Source organism: Lingula anatina, chromosome 1 (genome assembly GCF_051362555.1).
Source record: "Lingula anatina isolate TDL-2025a chromosome 1, LinAna3.0, whole genome shotgun sequence".
Lineage (NCBI taxonomy): Eukaryota > Metazoa > Brachiopoda > Lingulata > Lingulida > Lingulidae > Lingula > Lingula anatina.
In genome coordinates, this window is record NC_141767.1 from 52,946,224 (window position 1) to 52,961,420 (window position 15,197).

At 33.2% G+C, this 15,197-nt stretch overlaps 1 protein-coding gene across 3 annotated transcripts; it reads left to right on the top strand.

Annotated features, from left to right (window-relative positions):
- The first annotated feature begins 87 nt into the window (after nucleotides 1-87).
- Nucleotides 88-15,062, top strand: LOC106163847 (osmotic avoidance abnormal protein 3). Of its 3 annotated transcripts, none has more exons than XM_013541543.2 (18): nucleotides 88-333; nucleotides 3,612-3,844; nucleotides 4,380-4,495; nucleotides 6,720-6,889; nucleotides 7,176-7,409; nucleotides 7,543-7,920; nucleotides 8,113-8,201; nucleotides 8,854-8,991; nucleotides 9,415-9,472; nucleotides 9,765-9,820; nucleotides 10,020-10,186; nucleotides 10,924-10,956; nucleotides 11,585-11,700; nucleotides 11,929-12,035; nucleotides 12,277-12,538; nucleotides 12,785-12,873; nucleotides 13,315-13,414; nucleotides 13,552-15,062. In XM_013541543.2, exons 2-18 carry the CDS (start codon nucleotides 3,614-3,616, stop codon nucleotides 13,779-13,781), a joined length of 2,574 nt encoding a protein of 857 aa, XP_013396997.1. In that variant the 5' UTR covers nucleotides 88-333; nucleotides 3,612-3,613; the 3' UTR covers nucleotides 13,782-15,062. The 3 variants fall into 3 exon arrangements, with proteins under 3 accessions (XP_013396997.1, XP_086871577.1, XP_086871585.1); XM_087015451.1 differs by lacking the exon at nucleotides 88-333 and adding an exon at nucleotides 3,283-3,394; XM_087015459.1 differs by lacking the exons at nucleotides 88-333; nucleotides 10,924-10,956 and adding an exon at nucleotides 3,285-3,394.
- Nucleotides 15,063-15,197: the final 135 nt, after the last annotated feature.

Below are 15,197 nucleotides of genomic sequence, written 5' to 3' on the forward strand. Positions count from 1 at the left end.
AAACATATTTCCAAACGTCACTAGATATTTTCAAACCATTCCTGCCTAAAACCTTATATACATACGTGTTCCATGAAAAAGTTCAGAGAGTCCACTTCCCGTCAAGCTCGGCTCTGCCGTGATTTCAAGATGGAGGAAAGGAATGGAATTTTTCGTTTTGTTGAATTGAATTGTAATTCTCATGCAATATAGAGAGATGGCTTTTCGATCTGTCGAACGGTTTGACTAAATAGCGCTATATACCTATATCCACGCAAACTTTTTGCTCTGACGAGGCCGTAAATCGGATTTTAACAGAGTTGTTTACATAGTTTCTAGGGTAACATTTTCACAGTAAGTATGATTTTATTTACTTCGTTTCGCTTGATTCATATTTGAAAACTAAATTAATGACCAAAAATGCCATATACATCCACGGATTTTCTTTTATTATAATTTGACTTACCTTTTTGAGAAAGGGTAAATTGAATTCATTCATGACAGTGCACTTTCGTTCAACGCAAAGCATTACTTTAGTGAGGCTACTGGTACTGGTATCCTGTCATAGTGAACATAACCCACCCCATCTTTCCCTAGTTTCTCACTGTTAGTATGGTATTAGGTAGCTTGATAACAGTTAAAATATCTCCACATTGCCTTGGGCTCCATTCCGTTAATGTGTTTTTTTTTTCATTCAGTTGTCTTCATTTAAATGTACTGTTACTTACAAATCACAGTACATTTTGGTACACTGATTCATGTAACAGATGTACAGTATTACCCTGTAGGTCACCAGGGTGATGTGTACTGAACATAGGCAAGAGGGCTTGTACTATCAAACAGCCTCTTTTTGGTTGAGATTATCCTTTTGTGTCATCTTTTAAAATGATAAAACCCCTCAAATAAAAGTACCTAATATCAATATTTCCTTTCAAAATGGAAGACATGGTGGTCAAAGTGTTTAGCCATGCATTTAGAACCAAATTATTTAATTAAAGAGTATATAATGCATCGAGTTGAGATATGATTTGTGCATAGTTGGTATAATAGAGTCTTTTCCACGGTCACGTGTCTTCCGCTAAATTATCCGTGGGAACGCGAGATTTTGCGGGATTTGAAGTTTCAGGGGGAAAGTGTGGAGTGTACACGACGGACGCCATATCGAGGAGTGCTCATTTCAATCTGAATTTTCAAAGTTTCGTAACATGTTATCACTTGATTTTTTTCGAAAACACATTCATGGGAGCAGTTGGAATAGAAATTAAGCAGAAGTACCTGATGACTTTTCAATGAAAGAACTAAAAACTTACCTCATCGACAGCAAAGATAGGACATTCGGTACTTTTGAAGTATACCCCCCCCCCCCCACCCTGTAACTTCCTGAAACCTTCATTTTTCAAACATTTTTTACAGTGTCTTTTGCACCTATGTCAAAGCTGTTGAAATAAAATGTTTTTGTAATTACCTGTGGTCTTTTTATTAGTTTTAATCACGTTTAATCCACCCCATTGAAATACAATGTGAACATTTACAATGTAACCGCAGTCAATAACTTGCTGCGTTTTTGTTGGCTAACTCTACCTTATTTTATGTGAACATAGGATTGATACATTGTATACTTGGATTTCCTCTGTGAAATTATTATGAGCTACTTGTTCACATAAAATTACCTTAGAGTTAGCCAACGAAAATGCGGCAAGTTATTGACTGCGGGTGTAAATTGAAGATTCTAACTTTGTAACGTGATTAACACTAATAAAAAGTCCACAGGTAGTTACAAAAGCATTTTATTTCAACAGCTTTGACATAGATAAACAATAAAATGTAAAAAACTGTTTGAAAAGTGAAAGTTACAGAAAGTTACAGGGTGGGGGGTATACTACAAAAGTACCGAAGGCCCCTTCTGCTCAGTGCCTTCTACTCTTTCCCCCTGAGAAACAGTCCTGCACAAAATGGCGCGAACTGCGCATGCTCACGATTTCGTGGAAAAGACTCTATTGCTTTTTTCTCACCTTCAGTTGTCAATAAGAGAGTTGTGTCTCTAAATAATAATCAGTTAATAATTAATATAAGTCACTGGATTAACATTAAATAAGTTCATCTAGCAGAAATTATGCTAGTCTTTTAATCAGCTGAAATGATGAGATGATGTTATTGTTTATTTTTGAACCAAAAAATGCACAGAGTAAGATTTTTCTATAAAAATTCCTAATTAACAGATTTTCCTAGGTTACTGTTTTTTCTCCAAGTAATCATCTTTTAATCCTCCTCATGATGCTTACCATAACTCTGTAACGACTATAGAAAATTAAGAAGTCCCAATCCATAATCCATGTTTTTTTTTTTTTTTTTTTCAAATTTCACCTTGCCTTTGAGCACTGGCTTTTTTGTATTGCACAAATCAAAACTGTCTCAAGATGGTTGACCAGTGGCAAGGTTTGTCAAAATGAGATAAATAAGATTATTATTGGTAACATTAATGTCATATATCTGTTGAAAAACTATCAAAAACATTACCTGTCATGAGAGAAGTTCAACCTTAATTTTTTCTTCAGACAGGTCTCAAAATCAGTTTACTTTTTGATGTTTTAGTGTATCCAACATTCGTCAAATATTCAAATATTCTTTTTCCCTTCTGTAAAATAAAGTTTATAATGGTGTTACATCAATAATTGTCTGACAATAGTCTGCTGGGGCTTAAACTGGCATGTACATGTTCTTATATAGATACATTGTGTGAAGGTGCACCTTGGTAGTTGAAGCATTATCATAAACTTTTAACATCTATTCTTCAGCTAGAGATTTTATTTAAAACTGTTAATTCGAATAATTAATTAATGGCTATAGATGTGAATAGATGTGATAACTTTTATTTGTCACAACTCTAGCCAGTATGGTATATATATAGGTTAAAATTTCAGATATTGCTACTGTTATAAAAGTAACTGCTTGATTCTAGTTTTTGTTTTATTGATGCAGTCCTATTTAAAGCCTGGGGCAGCAATCATCCTGTCCTCTAAAATGCAGATTATGTAAATATTTATCATCTAAGACCCAAGGACCTATCTACTGTAGATTAGACTAATATTGACAGAAATATGGTGGAAAAAAATTGTGACAGTATCAAAATATGAGAATCAAAATTATATATCTTTACAATGTCTTTGAAAAGAATAAAATAAAAGGAAGAGCGAGTTTTAGATAATTTACTGTGTTTACTTAGGTGCCTAGGTTTGTTCTATACATAATTAAAGAATTACCATAATTGACTGTATTAGTATTGCTTAAGGGTATTTTGTGAAGGCACTGTCATGGATAAAGCACACAGCACGTGATGTTCATTATGAAAGGCTGTTTTGTCAGGCACTTGAAATCATTGTGACTTGCAACTACTCTGGTATCAGGAAGATGAAGGGTGAATGGTTTACATAGTTTGATTCTCTAGCAGTTTTTAAAATGTTATAAACTAAGTTTAAACCCAGGTTATCTTGCTGTTTAACAAGAATCTATTTTAAAAGAATGGAGTGTGTTCACTTGTTGCATGATAAATAACATTAATCAGCTATCTGTAGAGACTGTCATAGATTGTTCACACTGCTGACAGATAAAGCAATGATTAATTTTTTTTACAGTAATGGCTGCTGAGGCAGTAAAAGTGGTGGTGCGATGCCGTCCTATGAACTCAAGGGAAAAAGATCTCAAGTGTAGTTTAGTGGTTTCTATGGACAGTGCTAGTGGTGGTTGTTCTCTTATTAATCCAAATGATGAAAAAGCACCACCAAAGAATTTCACATTTGATGGAGCCTACTTTATTGACTCTACAACAGAACAGATTTATGCAGACATCGCATATCCACTTGTTGAGGTATGTATTCTATTTATTGGACAGTATTTTTGGAATATTTCATGTTTGAGTAAATGTGTGGAGTTAATCGTTCAAAGCTGTGTTCTATATATCAGTACAAGTACCTATTTTTATGATTGAGAGACTATATATGTCATGGAGCACCATTGCAAAATATGAGATGAAGATGATATATTACCTTTTAGTACAAAAAGATTGCAGCTGAACTTGCATGGTGCACAGTGTTTATGTCATGTTACTGGTCTTGTGTCACCACTATATATGTACACCAAGCAAGTTAATTTGTAATTTTCTTTCAACCAAAAATATCAGGTAATTTCTCTCTCATGTTATCTGAATGTGATATGAATGATGTTAAAATAGCCTGAAATAGGGGTGAGCTGTGCTTTTTTGGTTTATACATTATATACTGAATATACATGTACTGGGTACTTATGTAGCTGGACCACTGTATTTGAAATTCTGATTATTATAATGGACTGTACTAGAAATGTACTTGAACATACATGTAACTGAGGGTGTTTTGAAATTACAGGGTGTAACAGAAGGTTATAATGGTACAATATTTGCATATGGACAAACTGGGTGTGGAAAGTCTTTCAGTATGCAGGGAATTACTGACCCAGCTACACAGAGAGGAATCATTCCAAGGTGAGCATAAATCAGCAGCTGCAAGTAAAGATGTATGTCTCTCCCGCTTCCTCAAATACATGTAGATAAGTGCTTAAAAATGAATTGCAAAATAAAATTTAACAAAAAAGCTAAAATATTTCCCTACTTTCCCTCCCAGCCAAAAAAACACATGACACTTGTTTTTATTCTGTCTAGCCTATTGTTTCAAAAAGTTCTGTATTATTAGCAATTTTTTTAGTTTACTCTTTTTTGTACGTAAAAAAAATTGTAATATCAGTTTTATTGGTAGGATTTTTTTCTCATAACTTCAAGAAATTTTAATGAGCTTTGCAAGAAGTCTTTCCTCTTACATATGTGCTTCTAATATTCCTTTATTTTTAAGATTAATTGTTGAGAAGGACTTACTAGCTTATTTTTGTTTTGTTTTTTTGTCATTGTAAGTCTTAATGAATAAAAAAGGGGCCTTTGTATATAAGAGGTACAGAAATAAGACTTGTAGGAATTTAAGCCCTTTATTGTTATTCCAAGGCAATATTTGCTCATTGTTTAAAAGAAAATATTTGCCAAGTTCCAACATTTTATTTAATGTCACTCATAATAGTATGTAGCTATTGGAGAGAAGAACATTCTCTTAACAATTCAATAAAAGATATCAAAACATGCCATTGGCAACAACGCATTTTACTGCTTAATATTATAAACCAGAGAAAAATGCATTTGGTTGCTGAAAGGAAAGCTGCATGTTCCGCATAGATTTGAAAGAAAAAAATGTCCTTTTTGTTTTTAACTAGTATTGAAATAAGCATTGAATGTGCCTCAAGTCTTTCTCCATATTTTACTTAATTTCCTATACAATATTTTGCTTAGATAAGAAAAAACCCTGCATGACTCAAGATAAGAATGGATTTGTTTATCCCGCTCCTATGGCCCTATTAGTTTTCTAGAACCCTGCAGCTTAAGTATATGATCTAGGAGACTGTTTTTGCATGTTGTGACAACCAGCCTAATATTTGGCCCATTTCTCCAAGGAGTTGATTGGGGGTCTCTATAATAAGCCACTGCTTAGAGTTATAACTACAGTAGACACGGGCCAGCATGAAAATATGACCACTACAAAATATATCTTAATGCTCTTTAACTTTGTCAGTGTTTTTAAACAGTTGCTTGCATTTTGCTTGGAAAACACTAATCAGTGTTATGACCTTTAAAGTGACATGCGGCTATGCTTATTGTTTTTTCAATATGCCAATCACCACTACACTAAAGGATATTGGAAGCAATTTTAGTTGACCAACCAAACACATTCAAGAGGAAAAGGTTATATTGATTTCTGACAGTACTGAATATTTCATAAATGAAAAGCTCAGCTAGTAGTGAGAACAGAATCAATGTCATAAGCTGTCACAATTGAATCCAGCCCAATGTTTCACTGAGTAATGATTATGTCAGTACATACTGAAGTGTGTGGTTGTATAGATTGATGAATACCTCTCTGATGCATTTTCTTTATTTGCTGCTTGTCGTCTCTGTAAGCTATCAATAACACATGCTTTTCTGACAAGAACATGTTAATGCACTTTGTACTTGTTTGCCTCATGCTACAATCAGTAATATTCAATTTAAAAGGAACATGTTTAAGACCTTCGGTTTATGTAACCATGGGCTGTGATCACAGTTTCATTTACTTTTTTCTTGTTATTCTCACTTACCCTCTCTTACAAATAAATGAATAAATAATCATATGAATAAATAGATAAATGGATCAATAAATATAAAAACTAGATGGTGTTGACGGATAGCCATCAAAAATTCTCATCCCCCCCCCCCCATATTGGAAAGAGTAGCTCACCCTCAGGAACCCTATTTCTTAGATATTTATTTATAAATAAATAAATAAATAAATAAATAAATAAATAAATAAATAAATAAATCCTGTATGATGTTACACACACACACACATTTATATGTATAGTAAGTAAGCAGAGGAAGTATATATTCTATTTGAATGTAGCAAAAATGCCCTTTTAGCTTCTTTGCATTAATTTTTTTAAAACTAATATATATCTAAAATGAATTTGCACAATTGACCAATGGATGTGAAAATGTTTTCTATTTAGCAATTTAATTATTATAACATTGCATGACAGTAGACATTATTCCCATATTAGCAATGAAGAAATTACATTGCTGACCTATCACTTGCCAAATACACATGTGAGTTTCTTTTATTTTTATTTTACAGGGCATTTGATCATATCTTTGAGACAATATCAGTGACAGATAATGTAAAATTCTTAGTCCATGCATCCTATTTAGAAATTTACAATGAAGAAATCAGAGATCTTCTCGGAAAAGATGTAAAATCCAAACTGGATTTACATGAGCACCCAGAAAAAGGGGTGTATGTTTCAGGTAAGCCTGAGGAATGTAGATTCAAATGAGTGTTTCCCTATAGATGAGCTAAATTGTTCATGTCTCATGAACAACTAAAAACAAAAAAGAGTTCATGTTTCCAACAAACAAGCAGGAGCGAATTGGCCAACTGTTAAAATTTACTTTTGTTTTATTTTATAGGAAAAGAAAACATTAAAGAAATAATTTAATAAGTTCTTTCTCCTGTCATTATTTATGTCAGTTTTCATTTTAATAAATACTTTTGGGTTGATTTTAGAGTTAAAAGTTATCATACTTTCTTTAGGATTATCCCTTCATCCTGTGCATAATGTCAATGATTGTCAAACAGTGATGGAGAGAGGGTGGAAGAACCGCTCCACAGGGGCCACTCTCATGAACGCTGACTCCTCGAGGAGTCACTCCATTTTTACCATCAATCTGGAGATGTGTGAGCCAGATGACAGTGGAGAAGAACATATCAGGGCTGGGAAGCTGAACCTTGTGGATTTGGCTGGTAGTGAAAGACAGGCAAAGACTGGTGAGTGGGATTTTATAGATTTTGAAATGATTTTGTAAGTGCATTTTCTCTTATTAAAGTGAACCATTTTACAAGTCAATGCCAATATATTAATTTTAGTGGTTGACAACCAAATCTTGCTTTTACTTTCAAGGTGCTACCGGTGATAGACTTAAAGAAGCAACCAAAATCAACTTATCCCTATCAGCCCTTGGGAATGTAATCTCTGCCCTTGTGGATGGAAAATCCAAGCACATTCCTTATCGTGATTCCAAACTGACACGTCTACTGCAAGATTCTTTAGGTGGCAATACCAAAACCCTCATGGTGGCTTGCCTGTCTCCAGCAGACAATAATTATGATGAGACCCTCAGTACTCTCAGGTATGCAAATAGAGCCAAGAACATCAAGAACAAGCCAAAGATCAATGAGGATCCCAAAGATGCCCTGCTGCGAGAGTATCAGGAAGAGATCACAAGGTTAAAGGCTATGTTGGCTGGCCAGATGCCAATTCCTGATGGAGGCTTTCAAGGTAACAGTATTCGATTATTTGATTTAAATTTGTCTGTTTGCAGTATAATTTTACCATTTATACTATTAAGTGTTATCTTTTATGAATATATCTAAAGAAAATAGACTTGCCACCCTCTTCATTTGTCATTCTTTTACAGTTGGGTAAAAAATGCACTGAATTTGATCACTGAATGTTCTAACATAATTTTAGCTGCGCCAGCTCAGCCTCAAGTGATAGAGAAAGTAGTGCACGTGGACCACAGCAAGGAAATTGAAGTAGAAAAACGCAGGTTACAAGAGGTAAATATTATTGCTTTTTAGGACCAATGCAGTCAATAATACTGTCGCACATAATTGGTAAAATTGCAGATCTAGTTTGATCATCAGAAAATTTATTTATATACTATTTATCTGTTTTCTTTTTTGAAGCAATTAACATTGATTTGCATTTATTTGTTCCAACAACTGCCAGATTTTACTTTGAATTTACATGGAGGTTTTGTTTGCTAGAAATACAAGTAAATTCAAAGTAAAATATAAGTATAAGAGACCATTCCCACAGATATTTAGATCAATCTATCCCCCTGGGGAGTCTCACTAAATTGCTGTCAACTTGTCCGGCTTATCTGACACCTAGTAAAGCTGTTAGGGGGTAAATATATTTACCCTAGCTGATTTGGTAGGCGTGACAGACATTTAAGCCTCTTGAGCTGACAGCAATTTAGCATGAACCCACAGGGAGTTAGGTCTATCCAGATGGATTGATCTAAATCTGTGGGAATGCAGCCTGAGATTATCTTTCCAAACATATTTGGCATACATCCCTGGCATAGCTCCCCTTTCAGTTTTATTTTTGTCAATTTGAATACCCTTTACATCCTAATGGTCAGACTATGACATACCAGTACAAACTAGTGATTACATTTTCTTTTATTTGAATTTTTCCTTTCAGGAATTTGACCAAAAACTTCTTGCAATCAAAGCCAAATATGAAGCTGGTGCAGCTGCCCCAGAAACTCAAGTAATAGAGAAAGTTGTTTATGTCAATGGAGAGGAGAATTTGGAGAAAGAGAAAAGTAAACTTAAAGAGGTAAGAGATCTTGAGGTATTGAATACGGGAGAGGCTGTTAGACTAGATTATAAATATTAATGTAATGCTTTCATATAAGCAGTGTCTGAGATACTTTTACTTCACAAGCCACTCGCCTGAATGTATTAAGATTTAAGGATTGGTAAATCTTTGATGTATACCTATTATGTACTTACAGTAATGAATATGATTGAAAAATAATTGTTAAAATCTTTACACCCTCTTCTACTCAAATCCTGATGCCATTTTTGCTGGCATGTTAAGGATATGTTACAGTTTAAAAAATATGACATTTAAGCCTTTTGAACCATTAAAATGCTGATTTAACTGCCTGGGCTCATGTGATATCATCTGAATTACAGAATAAGTCAAAGTGAAGTAGGAATATGATTAATCTGATGTAAATATATTCACCATTTTCAGGAATATGAAAAACAAATGGAAGCAATGAAAGCAAAATATGATGAAATAGATGAGCAAGGTAATTACCAAATTGTTTGATGTTGAACATTAATTTTATGCCTTTTTTAAACAGTTTTATTTCATCATAAATGAATAAAAAAAACCTACACAAAAGACACTTGCACATAGTTAAGTAGAAAAGGTAAAATAAATAGATTTGACAATTAACTGCATTGCATACAAATTATTTCTATGCTTTGCTTTGATCATCTGAGATGAAATTTAGTTTATTTGCCAATCTATGTCATAAAAAACAATACACAAATATATACAAAACATGAAGAGAAGTTTAGTGTGTTCTTTTATTGCAGATGAAGGGAAGTCCCGACCTCAGCTGATGAGCATCACAAGTGTGGATAGAGCAGAGGTAAAAATTTGCAAAAGCCGCATGTGGGCACAGCCTGATATAACTAAAATATTGAAAGTCTACTTTAGTAATTATGTATTTCAATAACAATGCAAAGTATACCGATAGTCACATTTAATTCAACTGACAGTAATTTTATATTTAAAAAAAAACCTGCAAATTAGGATGATATCCTCAAGTATGTTTTGTTATACTGTAGAGCCGTGAAGATAGAGATACATCTCAGACTGCCATCCACTTGGGGTCATCTCATTTTGAGGAAAGAGAGCAGCAAGAGGGTACCCCTGCCCCCCGGTCTTCACCCACTGGGGAACACCTGGGCATAGAACACCCTGTGATCCTCTCACAGACTGAGGCACTACGCAGGTAAGGGATTGGATTTAACACAGGAAGTTTAACGTACTAGTTTGTTGAATTGTTGCAACAAAGATGGAAAAATAGCTTAATAGATGTATGAAAAAGGCTAAGGATTTATTTAATTTTGGCAAATTATATGTGACCATTACTTTTGGTGCTTGAAAAACATTATGTCTGAACTTGAGGAAGGGGGGTAGGCATGAATTCTATTTTATATTCATATTAGACTGGGGCTTCAATTTATATTTGAGGAAAAAAAAACACAATTGAAGTTGTTTTTTATTCAGAAGAGTCTGTACAGGGGTTATAACATTCAACAGATATTGCTCGTGTGGAATTTTCATTTTGCATTATTGGTTCAATTGCATTATAAAAATGGAAACTGGCCTTCTCTTGCATCTTTATAAACAAATGGCAAATAGCAGTATTAGGGGATTTGGAGTTTTGCTAGTCTTAGCATTATTTCTACGTACAACTAACTATTTCATTAATTCCCTGTGTGTTTGTAGAATTGGATATCATCCATTGATTAATGATATCCATAGCCATAGTAGACTGAAATGGTTTTTATACAGTGCTGTTGAATTTATTTGATGTACTGATTGCACCTCATTGCTTTTGTTTTTTACCATTTTGCCAAGATCACCAGCTAATGCTTTTGCAATTACATTTATATTGTTTTATTGCTACATATTTAACAAATTAATAGAATCCAGTATAAATATTAATTTTAATCTCACAAAAAGTGATATGGAGACACAATTTGGAGCATTAAAAAGGTATTGTATGATCAGATTCACTCGTAAGTTGGCAAACATTTGGTGGATGGGTGTTTTTCATTTAGCACATCATTGACATCTTCTGATTTTAGGGTGTGTGGGTGTTTGCTGTGTATAAGGCACTTGCAGGTTATGGAATGAGTTTGTAGCTCTTTAATATACTTTAACACACCATGTTTATTTTGTATGCACTTTTCCCATAGAGCTCTTGTGTCATTTATCATACCAAATCCAATCAAATATTAACTGTCATACTGTCATCTCCATCGCCTTTTCTAATTCTACATAGATGTTGTGTACATTTTCTATTGATTTATTCCATTGAACTACGGTTTTGCTTATGAATTCTAAGAAAAAAATGGATTTGGCTGGTGTGAGTTATGTATTTTATTACGCATGAAGTGACCATAATGTGTGTAATGATATTTTGTTCAATTGATTTGACTTTTATAGTCATTAATTTAATAAGATAATTGATACAAAATGCAGCCTTTAAGTTTTACCTGAAAATACGGCAAATCAGATTGTATAACAAATGAACAATGTTTAATGAATGTACAGGGTTTAAGTTGTAATACCTGCACAATTTAGGGACTAAGAAAAATGTTTCACTTATTGATCTTTTTAGGCTTGAAGAGTTGCAAAAACAGATGGTTGGTGGTGAAAATGCAGACAATTCAGAAATTAGAGAGAGAAGGAAGAAGAGAAAGAGATATGCAGAAGAAAAGAAGAAAAGATTGGCAGGTATGTGACTGCGTAATAGTTATTATTTATTCTGTGAATTATATGAAATATTATTGATTTATTAAAGCATTCACAGGGGGAATATACCTAGAAATTGTTTTTATTTTTGCATAAATGTCCATAATTCAGAGATAAAAAGTGTTTATAGAAAGCATGGTGAAAAATATAATTGGGTAACATCGATTTTATATGGAGATTATTGTTCATTTATTTCTATTTGAATTCTAGAGGCAAATAAAAACCTAGAGGATGATGGTATCATGCTCAACATATTCGATTCAATACAGGATGAACTTAAAGCAACCAAGAAACTTTTAGAGAAAGAAAAAGTTAAGGTAAGGTATTTGATGGAAAGATTATCTGCCATTGATATTAAAAAAAGAAAGTAGGGCGTTGTGATATTCGTACTTACATTTAGCTGGAAGTTTTAAAATGAAAATGTTTGAGTTGATTAAAAAATAGCATTTCCAACATTTACAGGAAATATTTCCATGTGATTAGTTTCTTAATTAATTTCTTTTCCTTTTTTTATATAGTAAGTTTCTCTAGTTAATTAATTAATCTATTAATTTTCAGAATGAGGAACTAAAGACAGAAATCTCGGATTTGCAATCAGAATTTGAATTTGACCGCATTGACTATTTGGACACCATCAGGTCTCAGGAAAGAGAAATGAAACTGCTGCAAGCAATGCTAGACAGGATGCAGCCCCTTATTAAGAGGGATTGTAACTATTTCAATCTGGACAAAGTAAGAGCTGAATGTCGATGGGATGCTGATAATCAAAGATGGATTACTCCTTCAGTTTCTATGGAAAGGTCCGGGCTGCCAAGCAGTGGTATGTAAATAGGATTTTAAGAATTCATCATATATTATATACAGGGTGACAGTGTGGAAATGGTGCCTTGCTGTTCTGTTTGTACATGAAATTACCATTGCTGATTAATGCCTAGAAAAATAGTGGAATGGTACATACCTGGTGATATTTGACAGCTCTTGCATGCTGAGGATAAACTTTCCGTAAATTTTTTTTTTTTTTTTATCATTTGCAAATGCATGTTTTACCTTTCATTTCCTTTTTCAGGAATGATGCCAGGGGGAAGAGCCCCAGATAGAAGATTTCAGAGAATGAATGGAAATAGTGGTCCTCCTTCTGATGACAGATTTTATCAGGTACCTGTTCATATTGTATTAGTCAAATGCATGCAATTAATGATTATATTTTAAAAAGTGTTTCATTTGAAAAGAGAAATTCTGTCAGCACTTGGTTCAAACTCTTTCTCTTTTCATTTAGATTGTCCCAAATCTGATCCATATCCATCTTTTGCCATAACCTCAGTATTTGTAATCACAATCAGATTTTTTTCTCTTTACAACTTAAACGTTTCTACAGTTAAGAACAACATACCTGGGGCATATGATTGTTATTAATAAAAAAAGCAAAAAACACTAATTTCATAAAAAATACCCCAGGGTCTCTAAAGAATTTATATTTTTTTATTTTCTTGTTTTATGATATTATTGATATAAGGTTAAACAATAAGCATATTGGATTTTAGTATATTATAGTAAACATTAAAAAAATTCTTATTTATTGATCATTTTTTTCCTCAGAAATTAAACAATCACAGCAATGAAGAATATGCCAGCAATTATTTTGCTCCTAAAAGAGCCTCACAGCTTCTTACACAGACTCAAGAGACGAAATCCCTCAGTGAGTATAGAAAAACTGGCACTTCCTTTTGAATCCAAATGTTGTGCATCCAGTTTAAATGAGATTTTAAGAAGGAAATTATGAATATATTTTGAAGAGCATTGTTAATTCAATATAATTTTTTTTCAAACTCTTAGGAAACAACTCTCCACGCATGATGAATGGTGGGGCTCCATGGATCACAGAACAGCGGGGTCCAGATAGCCAAGAATCTGGTTCTGAAAATGATTTCCGTGCTGCTCAAGTTCATCGACAGCTGGGACCAGACACCAGTATGGCTGCTCGTCCTATTCGACTTGAGGCATTGCGACAGCCATCAGCAAAGAAAAAGAAGAAAAAGAGTCCAAATATGTTAGAACCATTATGATAAATTCTTTTACAATTTTTTTCTTCTTAAATCTGCATGAAAATGTTGGGGTATTACAATGATCTCCATCATGCAAACAATTTGGCAATTCAAAATACTTCTGCACCAATAATTGTTTTTGATAGAACCCTGTCACACAAACTAGCTTTTGAACTTATTTAGTCAGAATTACATGTATTTAAAATGTTTTGGTGATGTTTGTACAGTTCTGATTGAAATTTAACTGCCTCTCTGAAAAAAATCAAAGTTAATTAACTAGTCATAACTTGTCAAGTCATAACCAAGATTTCAAGTAAGCATGGGACCAATGTCACCATCCATTATTGCATTTATGAATTTATTTATTAGTTTGTTCATATTTGTTTTAAAAATCTTCTTCTATGTTGATAACGTCTGTCAATATATCTGTTGCAGAACTTTTGAAAAAAATTACATCAGAGCTCCTGCCATAGATGATCCGTCCGAACTTTGTTGAAAGAATATGTATATTTAATTTTTTAAAGAACAGTATTAATATACATACATACATACATATATATATATTTAAGTGTGTGTTTGTGTGTGATACAAACATCTAAATATAAAAAAGTAATATATTTTCTTGCTCAGTTTTGCTTTTTATTATTAAATACAATGCAGCAAAGTTCTTTCTGAACTAAACCTTTCATTAGATCCTCATTGAAATCATTCAGGCAATGTGTCTGTTGTATTCATTTCTACAAGCTCATTCAGATTTATTTTAAGATTATAGACCGATAGTGCCATTGTCTACTTATAAAAGTTAGTTACTAATGAATTTTGTGCCCAGCACAATATGCACCTACTCCCCCTTGTTAGACAAGGCAGGGTCTGGTTACAAGTCCGCAATTGGCACAGTTTGCTGTGATACCATATAAAACACATAATATTAGTGTGAAGTGCTCAATATCTTAAATTAACACAAGTCATTTCACAGTGAAAGTAGACAAGGTGAATGAGAATTGTGTAAATGTTCACCCCCACCCTCCCAAAAAAAAGTGTCACTCAAAAAGGTTGTGATCCAGTGTAAGCGGGGAAATGGGGTGATATCAATATTGAGGTACATTCTGGAGCTTTCCTTATAAATTATTTTAAAAATTAAAAAGGTTGTGATTGTTTAGATATTTGAAATTGTTTTTTTTTTTCTTAATTAAGATAGCAAAATTGATCTTTCTATGTTTAACCAGAGAGTGTGTGGAAATTGGTGTATGTTACAATTTCCTTGTTGAATAGAACAAAATAAAAATACTGAATTTAAGAATACTTTGCATTTTTACAGTTTATGTACAAGTAATGTCTACTGTGGTCTTCCTGTGATAATTCATGCAAGGCTCATTATGCTGAACAAATTTTGAATTCTTAAAAGTTTACAACAAAAGCATGAAATATTCTTGGTTA

Excerpts from the sequence above, each read along its gene's own strand:
- LOC106163847 (XM_087015451.1), top strand. Across the intron at positions 7,921-8,112 it reads TCCTGATGGAGGCTTTCAAG|CTGCGCCAGCTCAGCCTCAA; the intron begins GTAACAGTATTC and ends ACATAATTTTAG. Across the intron at positions 9,821-10,019 it reads CAAGTGTGGATAGAGCAGAG|AGCCGTGAAGATAGAGATAC; the intron begins GTAAAAATTTGC and ends GTTATACTGTAG.